Raw genomic sequence first — 13,164 nt, forward strand, 5'->3', positions numbered from 1 at the left:
ACTCATTCACTAATCACTATATTTTCTCTGAAAATGATAGTAAAATCTACACTATATGCAAAGAGTTGTTGTTTGGCATATTATGCAAAAGTTAAACAATCAGAGCCAGGCGTGTTGGTGCACGCCTTTAATCCCAGCACTCGGGAGGCAGAGGTAGGAGGATTGCTGTGAGTTTGAGGCCACCCTGAGAGTACATAGTGAATTCCATGTCAGCCTGGGCTATAGTGAGACCCTACTTCAACAAAAAAAAAAAAAAAAAAAAAAGAAAAGAAAGAAAGAAAGAAAAGGAAAGGAAAGGAAAGGAAAGGAAAGGAAAGGAAAGGAAAGGAAAGGAAAGGAAAGGAAAGGAAAGGAAAGGAAAGGAAAGGAAAGGAAAGGAAAGGAAAGGAAAGGAAAGGAAAGGAAAGGAAAGGAAAGGAAAGGAAAAAAAAGAAAGGAAGAAGAGTGAACAAAGGGCTGAAAGTTCATACTTCTGCACTCTTGTCACCCAGAGAAAACAGAAGGCTAATGCATCCAACATACTTGAAAGCAAGGAAGCTGGGAAGACACAATACACAGCAGGATGCCCAATTCAAGTCAAGTTCCTCAATACCAAGTGCCAATCTGTTTAAGTGGCCATTAATGAGATAAATCTGACTTGTCCTACATGTTTCATAAATTCTAATAATATAAACATTAAATTATTTTATATGAAACACAGCACTTCAGCAGCTGCGCAAATGCTTTCTAAGGAAAGACTTTCAAATGTGATGCCAGGATAGTCACAATCTATTAGTTTTCCTCTTCAATTAGTTAGCAAATATGACAGCTCAATTTCTCACCCTACCTACTCATCTCCAATCCCAGCCCTGTGTCAAAGATCTGATTTAGCTTCAGTGTAATTCCTCAATTGATAGACAGTCCATTTGCAGGCATCAAAGCCACAATGCATATCCACAGATTTTTACCCCTTCAGTCATGGACAACCCAAAGAGCTCTGTGTCCAGCAATAAAATCGATGGAAGAATTAAACAAAGTCATTTATTTTGGTTTCTTGCTCCTGTCCCCTTATCCTTCATGATCCATTTCAAATTCTCTGCTTGATTTCAGCAATTCAGATCCAACCCTGTCCAGTGATCTGGTACCATCAAGAAATACTTGTCCATGGCTTCACAAAATCTAGTCCTATACAACTCTGGGGAGACCACAGTTGGCATTTTACCTAAAAAAAAAAAAAAAAGACAAAAAGGAAAAATACATATTATATACATTGTGTGTGTGTGTGTGTGTGTGTGTGTGTGTTAAACTAATTGGGCCACTGACTTAATTAACTACAAACTACCATATATGTCAGAGTACATGAGAGAGGACATAGGGTTATTTGCTATGTCACCTGCCATGGGACAGGGCCCTTTTAAGAGACAAGCTCTTGCCTAGAACTTGTCTAAATTGACAAACATGGCTAAGAGTTCTTCTTAGAGAAATTAGAAGATAGCAGGTCTTAAACAAAAGATTCCTTCAGAATTTCTGGCTTGACTTTTTTTCTTTACTCAGAAAAACTCTGACATTTTAACATAAGTCTAAACCCAATAATTCCTCACCTACACAATTCTTCATACTGATTAGTCATTTTAGAAATGAAAAAAATCAGGGACAATCATGTTGTTTTTTGATTGTTGTTATTTGCTTGGTTTTGTTGTTGTTTTTGATTCAGGGTCTCATGTAACTCAGGCCGGCCTTGACCCTCCCACGTCAGCTCCTAAGCACTAAGATTATAGGCATGAGCCATCATGCCCAGCTACTATGTTTTTCAGAAGTTTTTTGTTTGTTTGTATGTTTGTTTTAAATAGGGGGCTGAGGAGATGGCTCAGTCAGTGAAGTGTTTGCCTTGCAAGCATGAGGACCTGAGTTCAATGCCCTGTACCCATATAAAATGACAGGCATGGTCACATACACTGGGGACACAAAGACAAGTGGATTCCTGAGGTTTACTGTCTAGCCAGTTTGGCTTAATTGGTGAATTGTTGGCCAATAAGAGACCTTGTCTCAAAAACAGGTACACAGCATCCCTGGGGATGTTACCTGAGTTGTCCTCTGGCCTCCAAATGTACAGGCATGCACATGCACCTGCACACACATGAGCCTATACATTTACAAACACTCAGACACATGCATACTGAAGCAAAAAAATATATATACTTTTAAGTCTTAATTATAAGGAACAGTTAAAAAATTAAAACAAAAATTTCTGACCTTGTCCTCCTAAAATTCCTGTTGATTTCACAACCATCTCGAGTTTCTTGTCCCACGTGAAAGTTCGGATATAATCTAAGGGAGGAAGGAGGTGGGAAACATGAGCAGTAAGACTGAAGCACATAAGCAAATGCAGCAGGCTTGATGACCATGGCCATTTCTTATTGAGTGCTTTCAATATGCCAGCAGCTGTTCAAAGGTCTTAGCCACATTACTTTGTATAATCCTCACAATGATACATTTTCCCCTCTTTTTTTAAAAAAAATCACTTGTTGATTTATTTGGGGAGAGATAAAAGTAATGAACATATAATCTCACCAGGGCCTCTTACCACTACAAACAAACTCCAGACGCATGTACCACTTTGTGCATCTGGCTTTACGTTATTACTGGGGAACCATACCTGGGCCAGAAAGCTTTTCAAGCAAGTGCCTTTAACTACTGTGTCATTTTCCCAGCCCCACAATGAGACATTATTTTAAAATGAACAAACCAAACAAAATGAACTATATACTATTTTTGAAATTATAATTGAGAGCTTCCAAAAACATTCAAGAAGACATTACTAAACCATATTGAACAGCAATTGACTTACCTATAATTCCAACTACTAGCTCATTGTTAGTATCATCTCGCCCAACCAGCAAAGAATAGTCTATAATGAGGTGGCTGGAAAGGAAATGGGAGTCGCTGTGGATGGAGGTTCTTAGTACAGCTTTGGAATGAGAGCGAATGTACAGGGGGTTGTCTCGAACCATTTTTAGGAGGTTTTCATCCAGCAGGACCACATCACAACTCTCTTTCCCAGTGTCAGTTTTTACATTTCGATTTCTAAGTGAACCCTTCAAGTCAAAAACCTAGCACAAAGAGAATTCTCTATTATTTATGTGTGAGTTGCCACAATGGTAATTATTTAAAGGGGAAGAAAGCTGCATTGTAGTTACTACCATTATACACACTTTTTAATCTAAGCACAAAATATATAATGGTATACTATATCCTATGAAATAATACTTGGGTCCTCAACTATTGAAACAGTTCAGAAATACTCTGGTCAGTTTAATCAATTTGAAGCTATATTAACAAGTAACTTCAAAAGTATGTATGTGGATCATCAAACACTATAGGAGGAAAACAGTCTTATGAAACAAAAGTTTTCATAACAAAATGCTATATAATAACTTTAGGCAGTGTTCTAATAAGGGCATAATTTTCTGAATATTTCAGTGGTAGGAAAGTTCAGAGAACCTGATGACTAGGACCAGCATGGACTAAAGGGTAGTCTACAGCCCAGTGCTATGCCAATACAAAGAGTAGATTAGATCAGCTAATGTTCCTATACGAAGGTGTTCTCCAGGAAGAAAGCAGTGCACTGAATTAAATGGAGGCACAAGCTTATATCATCATACTGGAAACAGTTCAAGGACTAGTACTTTGAAAGTAGCATTTAAAATATAGCCAACTTGAGCCGGGCGTGGTGGTACATGCCTTTAATCCCAGCACTCAGAAGACAGAGGTAGGAGTACTGCAGTGAGTTTGAAGACACCCTGACAGTACATAGTGAATTCCAGGTCAGCCTGAGCCAAAGCAAAACCCTACCTTGAAACACCAAAAAGGAAAAAAAATTATATATATATATAAAATACATTATAATATTAAATTAAATATATTAATTAAAATTAAATATATATTATAATAAATTACACACACACACACACACACATATATGGCCAACCTGAAATCTAAAAATGGCTATGTGATTTTGATACGGTACTTACTTTCTCTGGGCCTCAGCTAATTCATTTTTATAGTTAAGATAGTGGAAGTAGATCTGCTTTTTAAAATTTTTTTTAACTTAACTTTTTTTTATTTTTATTTATTTATTTGAGAGTGACAGAGAGAGAAAGAAATGGGCACACCAGGGCTTCCAGCCACTGCAAATGAACTCCAGATGCGTGTGCCCCCTTGTGCATCTGGCTAACGTGGGTCCTGGGGAATCGAGCCTCAAACCGAGGTCCTTAGGCTTCACAGGCAAACGCCTAACCGCTAAGCCATCTCTCCAGCCCTAGATCTGCTTTTTTTAAAATTATTTTTATTTATTTATTAGAGATGGAGAGGGAAAGACAGACATAAGAGAATGTTCAGATATAGGACAAATACATATCAATTTTTATTTATTCTTCTAACAAGTCAATAGTTAAATTTGGCCATTATGTACCAAAGTTAAATATGTACTATAAGTATGTTATTATTTAATATTTATTATGTTTAATATATCATATTCAATAACAGAAGTATTAAAAGCTCTCATAGTTAAATGTTCCATAATCCAACATCTTTACCTGTGCCATCTTCCGCCCATAGAAAAGATTTTCCATGACAAGAAGATCTAATTTCTTCTCAGTGTTGTTCTGAGAGTTCTTATAACCAATTCTGTAAACTCCAAGAATTTTGGCCAAGGCAGTGGGCCTCTAATGAAGAAAAGATCAAAATAAATGATTCTCAAAAAAAAAAAAAGATTATTTGTAATTCAATATTAGTACTGAAATTATTCACAATACTCAAGCATGATCTCCTAATAATATAAACAGGCAGAATATTTCCAACACTAGAATGTTAAGACTTGAGTACAATTAGCAATGACAATAAAAACAACAGATCCTCAAAATCACAAGAACAGTCCTTCAAAGCAGTTCAAATTCAAAAACTTTACTGTGACCTGGAATTCTCTTCAATACCATACAATAAACTATAGCTTATTAATAAGTATAGAAATCTCTGTAATTCCTTCATGAAATTTCATAGGGCAAGGGTAACTTTTAAGTAACAACTGACCAAACCTGGGTCATTGGCTTCTACTCATGTTAAAGAAGACATCTTCTTACCAACATATGCACCAAATGTTTTTCTCAACAAAATTACTAAATGTCAAGTTAATCCCATCCAATCTTAACATTTTAGGCTGACATACATACATACATACCACCTTTCAATAATAACTTGCAGCCAGGCATCATGGCACATGCCTTTAATTCCAGCACTTGGGAGGCAGAGGTAAAAGATCAGTGTCAGTTTAAGGACAGCCTGGGACTATAGAGTGAGTTTCAGGACAGCCTGGGCTAAAGTAAGATCCTACCTCAAAAAAAAAAAAAAAAAGTTTGCTGGAGGTCACTTGATTCCTCAACTGGCAGGGGTAGGAAAAATATATGAAAACTTGGAATCTATCACACCTCAATAGCATAACAGAGATCTCAGTCATGTCCTGCTCAAATTTTACCATCTTACCACAAAGAAAACTGTCATTAAGACTCACCCACAGGATGTGAAAAGGCCCAGTCTACTATGACTGCCAAGATTTAGAATTCCTACCTTTTGTTGAACAGCATTCGTAATATAATTGAAGTAGTGGGGTGCAAAGTCGAGGAAAGACTGGACTTCCAGACGAGGCATTTGCTTCAAAATAAACCTGTCATCTACAAGGCAAAAATCTCCCATTTATTCAATTATAATTTGTCTTCTGTGATAAATCATAAATAAAATCCCTATTTTTTTCCTGTTTTTAAGAGGCATTTTCTGATGTCCCTGCTAAAATTTTGGTCACAATAGAATTCTCTGGTGATTAAAAGGCTGGAAGAATACTTCGTTTCTGATTGATTTATATGAAGAACCTCTAGTTTTGATAGCACCAAATCTAAATGCAAAGCATGAATTCTTTCATTACTTTTTAAAGGTTATAAAAGAAATTTTACAAACTCCTTTGTTAATCCAGTAGCAAGAAAGTTATTGAAATTTTTATCAAGCAAGAAAACTGTTACATTTTTTTTTAAATTTTGCTGTCAGTGGGTATAGAGAATGAAATGCTAAATATAAATGGTCACATTACTATGTAAGCCCTTGTAGGCAAAGAACTGGGTCTTAGTATTTTCTGGTCAAATATTTCTAGTAATACCTTTCTCTCAACAATTCTGAGACACCCAGTTGAATTGTGTACAAACTCTCTGCTATGGTTTCATTCTGAAATTTGAAATTTGAAAACTCAGGCTCAGGTTTTGAAGCTTGTTCACTACCTGGTGATGCTATTTTGGAAGGTCATGGAACATTTGGTGGAGGTGGATAGAGAAAGTTATTCTCAGGCCCACTTCCTGATCTACTGTCTGCTAGGATATGAATAGATGTCCACCACATGCCTCTTTACCATTATGATCTGCTCAAGCACTTGGGACCAATCAGGCACTAAAACATGAGCCAAAATACATCTTTCCTCTCTTAAAGTGTTTCTATAATGTATTTTGGCCACAGAATCTCAAAAAATAACTCACATAGTTTCTACTTACAATTGGAGAGCTCAGAACTAGAAAGAGTTCAGTAAGGACTTGACCAATATCTGAGTCTCATTACAATCATGTTTCATTACAATCATAAACATCTACATTCTTTTAAGTATCTTATTACATCTTCTCTAGAAAGAAACTGGGAAACTTTGTTTGGCCATAGACAATACCACAGTACCAAAGTACTTCACTTCAAATGATGTATAAATTATGTAAAAGGAAAAGGACGGTGTATGCTCGATCAGCACACAACTGAATCACTCACCTTCTGTGGCGTAGAAAGCCGCTCCGGATTTGCCTCCCCGGGCCTGCCAGGGAGATGAGTGGGAAAGGGAACGAATGAAATCTTCCTCACCGCTGCCCAGAATCACCTCACGCATTTTATGGAATTCTCCCGCATAATATAGCCGGCAGTAAAACTTGGCATTCGCATCAGAAAATTCTACAAAGAGAGTGATTTTTTTTAAATTATTTTTCCCAGGTTTTTTTTTTTTGTGTGTGGGGGGAATCTTTTGTGATTTTTTTTTGAGGTATGAGGACTAAACCCAGGATCTACGGAGCTAAATCAACAACCCATAAAAAAGTTATTAAAGCAGAAAATACTAGTACCAAGTGCAACTATTTAAGTATGGTACAAGTATAAAACCCTGTTTATCACAATTTTTAAAAATAATCTTCAGAGAGACTAGAGAACATCCTATGACTAAACTTGTATATTTTCAAAATAATCAACCATAAGACTCAGTTCTAACTTAACACTGGCCATTGTACTTTCATCATTGTACTGCTATAGCAATCTTTAATAAATACCTTGTGTTTGTACAGTACCAGGGATTGAACCAGGGCCTCTCGAATGCTAGTCAAGCTCTCTGCCCGTGAGCTACATCTCATTTTTAATAAACATCTTAGTGGGCTGGAGAAATGGCTTAGTGGTTAAGGCATTTGCCTACAAAGCCAAAGGACCTAGGTTTGATTCCCTAGGATCCACGTAAGCCAGATGCACAAGGGGCACATGCATCTGGAGTTCATTTGTAGTGGCTACAGGCCCTGATGTGCCCACTCTCTCTCTCTCTGTCTTTCTTCTCTCTTTCTGTTTGCAAATAAAGAAGTAAAAATAAAAATAAATTATAAAAAATAAAATAAACATCTTAGTGTTTGTCAAGCTCTGTGTCTCTCAATTGCCTAATAGGAAAGATTTAAATAGCAAAAATTAAAGTACAAATTATAAATTTATTTATAAATTATTAATTATAGTTTTAATTAAACTTAGAAAATAAAAGTACATATTTCTTATACTGAGTAATGCATTAAATTAAATTTGTACCAAGACTTAACACTCTTTTGAAAAAAATCAGGATATTGGGCTGGAGAGATGGCTTAGCGGTTAAGCGCTTGCCTGTGAAGCCTAAGGACCCCGGTTCGAGGCTCCATTCCCCAGGACCCATGTTAGCCAGATGCACAAGGGGGCGCATGCGTCTGGAGTTCATTTGCAGTGGCTAGAAGCCCTGGCGCGCCCATTCTCTCTGTCTCTACCTGCCTCTTTATCTCTCTGTCACTTTCAAATAAATAAATAAAAATAATTTTAAAAAATGAAAGAGCAAGCTGAATATTTAAAAAAAAATCAGGACATTTATCTAAAATGGAATTAGAAATTTCAAGTAATAGTTATCAACTAGTCCCTCTCCCCAAAAGGACAATGTTACTTCATACTCACGAAGTTCCACATGAGGATTTGTAAGTTGCTTCTTTTGTGTATCTCCTCCATCTAGTTCATCTAAAAGGGTAAATGCCAGTAGTAAAAGCAAAGCATTAGTTACAAGTTCACTTTGTCTTTCTTTTTTCCCTGACATAACAACAAAAGTTAGCAAATCAATGATACATACACCCTAGTCATACCTACAAAGCAAACATTAGATAGACAAACTGTGAAAATGACAAAAAAGTATTTTTAAATTTCTATTATTTCAGATTTGATAATTTTTCTTAAACTGGATTTTGAGACAGCAACATAGTACCTCAGTCTTTATAAATCCTGTGACTTCTTTATTCATGCTTATGACCCAGTTCCAGGAATACATAGAATAATGCTTCTTCAATGTGTTAGATCCTACTAGGGGAGTTTTGTATTTGCCTGATAATTTGGCAAACCATCTGCCAGATTCACCTTGCTTACTACAAGATTTGAAATACACATTAATATCCAGAAGAACAAATCAACCCCTAAGTCTCACATTTCAGTCATTTCTTAAGCATCAAAGCTTTTCAAAAATCACATTATAAACACCTAAAGGTGAATAGCTACCTACAGATCCCTAAGTGGTTTTTCAGGCACTATTTTTGCTTTGTTTCAAGGCAGTATATTGCTATAAACTCGTAATCCTCCAGCTTAAGCCTCTGGGATTAGAGGCATGTACACCAAGCAAGCCATCTGCAGTTCCTACTTTTTACACTAGTAGCTGATGGTGTAACCTTGGGTCATCCAACAATTTCTCTGAAGAACTAGACAGGAAACGTTTTACTCAGCTGCAACTACCCAACTAGCTAATACACTGTGAAAGCAACCAGACAAGAGAAAATGAATGTATATGTTCCAATAAAACTTGATCTACAAACACAGGTCAAGTTGGTAGAGTCTGTCAAATCTGTCACACCCAGACATAATGAGGTAGACCTATTTTTTTAAATACCAAATGAAGATAGGCATCAACAGCATCCACCTTAGGGGAGCTGAAAAAGCAAGCACACATCTGGAAGGGGCAATGATGGAGTCAAAGGGCTGAATCCATACACAGAATTACATATATAGGCGCTTTACTTATGTAATGTTAGCCTTCAGTAAACCTCAGAAGACACTGTTTTCAACAATTTTTTTTTCTTTTCAACATCAAAGTATATTTCAAGCACTTCAGTGACAAAAGATTTAGTCTATTATTTTAGAGAGAGCAAGAAAGACAGAGAGAATTGGTGTGCCTGGGCCTCAGCCACTGCAATTAAACTCCAGATTCTTATGCCACCTACTGGGCATGTGTGATCTTGTGCTTGCTTCACCTTTGTGTGTCTGGCTTACATGGGATATAGACAGTAAAAAATGGGTCCTTAGGCTTTGCAGGCAAGCACCTTACCCACTAAGCCATCTCTTCAGCCCTGTTTTCAACTATTTAAAGCTATGGAAACTAGGGATTTCTGATTCTATCACACAGTAAGCAACAGCAGTAGCTGCTGAAGCCATATGGACTCTCCAAGTACCATGTTTCTGGTCTACTCCACTGAAGGGAAGGTGAGGACAGACAGAATGGCCTTGGCTGCAGCAAGAATTATCTCCTTCAACCTGTAAGAAATATGCAAAGCTAACTAAGATAAATTAATTAAATCCTAGAATAAGCACAACTGTTAACTTTGCACACCTTGAGGCTCGATGCCTTGATTCTCCGTCCCCTCCTTGCCAGTCTGCCCAACCTGGTAGTAAGCACTATCTGCTCCACGCAAGGTCTCCCTCTTCTGGGAAGAGAGATCAGGACTCTTTCCTGCTGTCCCTCTGAAGAAGGACAACATTCCAGAGGCTTTTTTGGCTAAAAGTAGAAGGTGGCATGTTAAGTATAGGCCAAAAAAAGCAGACAATGAAAGCTCAACCCTCTGTTAGCAGTAGCCGTGACACGAAGTTAGTGAAGCTGAGCTCTGCACAGCTGTTTTGTGCGTTGTTGCTTTGCCATGTCAAGCACCAGTACCATCGTAAATGAGAAAAATTCTCAGCTAAGCATGGTCAAGAATGTGAGAAATTCTCCTGAAAGTCTTTCGAACATGTCTTTCAGAAGCAGTCTTGTCTTAAACAGCAAGAGTGACTTATAGCTAACATCTTATACTATTACAATTTCACCAGTTGAAAGAATTCAGAGTAAAGGTGACATCTTTGAATCTTTGCGTTCTGTGTTTTATTTAGCACAGGAAAACTTTGTTTATAGCACAATTCAAAACCTAAGTATCACAGAAGGTCAAAAACTTATAAAAGCTTGCTCTTTTAAGTTTTTAGTCTCATTCATCATATTAGTACGAATGACTTGAATAATGTAAATTTTTAATCATCATAAATGTACTTAATACCTATTCTCACATTGATCCTTGCTAGCAAAACTCCAACTTTTTGTAGGGGTAGCCATGTGTAAAGAGCCAGCAATTGGACTGTAATCTGCAAAAGCCCTCCAGGAAAATGCTGCCCCTACTTTCTCCATCTCCTTGACATTAGGAGTGGCTGTTAAGAGTCATTTCTGTCCAAAGACCAAAGGGGAGGTCTAAATAATACAATTGTAAAAAGAGAACAGCTACACCTTCTACCAACCTTCTTTCTGCTTCAAAGGCAAGAAAACTTGGAATATTATTGTCTATAAGGAAAACTTAGAATAAAAGCGAAATTATCTCTGTATTATCATAAAAATGCAGAGTAAACCAATGCCAGCAACTGTCTCCTCCAGCAATGTTATTTTATAATTATTTTTTATTAAATAATGTTATTTTATTATTTGCTTAAGCCTCTGCAGTTCATTTTCAGTTACTTACAGCCAACTGTATTGCCAACTGAGAAAGTTAACAATACCTAAGTTCAAATCCCAGCTCAATCACTTTCTAACCTTGAGCAAATTAATTAACCTAACCTTAGCTTCTGTCCTAAAAATATAGAAATATATCAAATAATTCTAATGTGGTTATGGTGGAGATTAAAGGAGACATTATGAAATTTTATTTTAATAATGCCAATAATAATGTAGAAACTCAAAAACTTATAAATTTTTGTACATCATAAACTGAAATTATGAGAAAGCCCAAGGTGTTTTCTTTCTAAATCACACAAGAAGGGGCTCCTAAGAGTTTCAAATTCTATAATTTGAATCTACATTTCAGGTAAGAATCAAATAAAAAAAAAGTCATCTATTAAAGAAGAAATTAAAAATATTTAAATCAGCCAGGTGTGGGTGGTGCATGCCTTTAATCCCAGCACTTGGGAGGCAGGATCGCCATGATTTTGAGGCCACCCTGAGACTATATTGTAAATTCCAGGTCAGCCTGGACTAAAGAGAGACTCTGCCTTGAAAAAAACAAAAAAGTCTAAATCCGTATTTTCCAAAGCCCAGAAGTAGTAAATTATTGCTTGATGACATTTCTCATTGGTTGTATTTTCTTCTGTCAGTCATAATCACAAATAAAATAATTATAAACTTGTGTTTCTGTCATCTTACTTGGCTGTGGCTCTGCTTCTGCTGTGCGGTTGGTCTGTCCACTGATGTCAGGTAACCGAATAGGGCTATTACTCTTTGGTCTGTTATCTAGAGAGCTACATGAAAGACAACAAAGAAATTTGCTTTAAATTATTCAGAAAGAAAATAGCTAGTATCCTAATTCCTATATTAATCTACTTCTCACCTGACCCTACCCCCAATATCAGACAATGACACATAATTTGAATGAGTAAATAATCAACATAAAAGAAAAATTTGAATGATCTATTAGATTTAGGCAAGCAAATGCTATATAACTATAAAAATTTATAAAAACAAACTTTTATAGTAGTTTCTGCAAGTCCATTAGAAACATAAGTCAATTACAGACAATACCAATTTCAGTTTTCTAACTCTAGTCACAAATAGTAATTCAAATCAAATTTTATCAGATTAGTAAAACAGAAAAATTGACTCCCACAATAAGAAGCCCATGCCAATTTCTGCCAATACTGAACATGCTTAAGGCACTGATTAGAGTGGTTTTTAAATATAAAGATATTTAGTAGTATGGAAAATTCATAAGCACAATTATAAAGCCAAACAGCCACACACTAACTGCACAAGTGATCATCTTTAACTTTTAGTTTTTGTTTTAATTTTTGCAAAAATACTTCAAGCTTAAATCTGCAACATACACTAAATGATTATAACAACTGGCAGAAGCTATATCACAAGAAACTGTACAAGGTAACTACACTTGACTTTGTTGTCTCGATAAATGGCTGAAATGAATGGCACTATCTGGATCATAGATGTTCTACACTGGTAATATGCTGTGGAAGAACTGAAGCAAAAGGAGACAGAAAGTGATGACCCAGATGAAGGAAAATGGATGTTACTCCACCATGAATCACCTATTTGCTGGAAGCCCTTCTTCAGCAGTGCTCCACAAAGATGCTTTGGACAATTCCTCTAAGGCATTTCGGTATTCTTTACAACTTAGGGTAGAAATAGGTTGAAAAATGGTAAACATTAACCTCTTCTATAAAAGTACATCATAAGCTCTAGAATGTTTTACATTACAGAAACACAATTATTTAAGTGTCCATAATTAAACAAATACATTTGAGTTAACTAAGAAAAATCAAATAAAAGCTTCACGAGGAAGGTTGATGTCTTCACAGGCAAAAAAGACCTACCAACTCATCAGCTAGTATCAGTAACCTTAACAGTGATCCCAAAATCTTGTACAAGGGTGGGGATGTAGCCCAGTTGTAGAGCTCTTGCTCAGCACTGGCAAGGCCTTGGGTTCAAATCCCAGTACCACACAAAGGAAAAGAAAAACCTAGTTGTTAATTTTTAGATCATGAATAAGCAATTTAAAACCAAGA

The 13,164-nt window shown here is 36.4% G+C and overlaps 1 protein-coding gene across 5 annotated transcripts in view; it reads right to left on the reverse strand.

Annotated features, from left to right (window-relative positions):
* Positions 1-337: 337 nt before the first annotated feature.
* The window catches only part of Pikfyve (phosphoinositide kinase, FYVE-type zinc finger containing), a 77,839-nt gene continuing 65,012 nt past the window's right edge, over positions 338-13,164 (reverse strand). For 4 of the 5 annotated variants that reach the window (XM_045147387.1, XM_045147389.1, XM_045147386.1 and 1 more), the window contains 10 exons: positions 12,688-12,771; positions 11,792-11,886; positions 9,968-10,132; positions 8,278-8,337; positions 6,829-7,005; positions 5,602-5,705; positions 4,575-4,703; positions 2,828-3,089; positions 2,233-2,307; positions 338-1,201 (listed from right to left, as the gene is read on the reverse strand). In XM_045147387.1, the coding sequence (XP_045003322.1) occupies positions 1,086-1,201; positions 2,233-2,307; positions 2,828-3,089; positions 4,575-4,703; positions 5,602-5,705; positions 6,829-7,005; positions 8,278-8,337; positions 9,968-10,132; positions 11,792-11,886; positions 12,688-12,771 (1,267 nt within the window). In that variant the 3' untranslated portion in view covers positions 338-1,085. The remainder of the gene's footprint in view (positions 1,202-2,232; positions 2,308-2,827; positions 3,090-4,574; positions 4,704-5,601; positions 5,706-6,828; positions 7,006-8,277; positions 8,338-9,967; positions 10,133-11,791; positions 11,887-12,687; positions 12,772-13,164) is intronic. The other variant, XM_045147388.1, reaches the window with a different exon arrangement.

This window comes from Jaculus jaculus, chromosome 4, assembly GCF_020740685.1.
Source record: "Jaculus jaculus isolate mJacJac1 chromosome 4, mJacJac1.mat.Y.cur, whole genome shotgun sequence".
In the NCBI taxonomy this organism is placed as follows: domain Eukaryota; kingdom Metazoa; phylum Chordata; class Mammalia; order Rodentia; family Dipodidae; genus Jaculus; species Jaculus jaculus.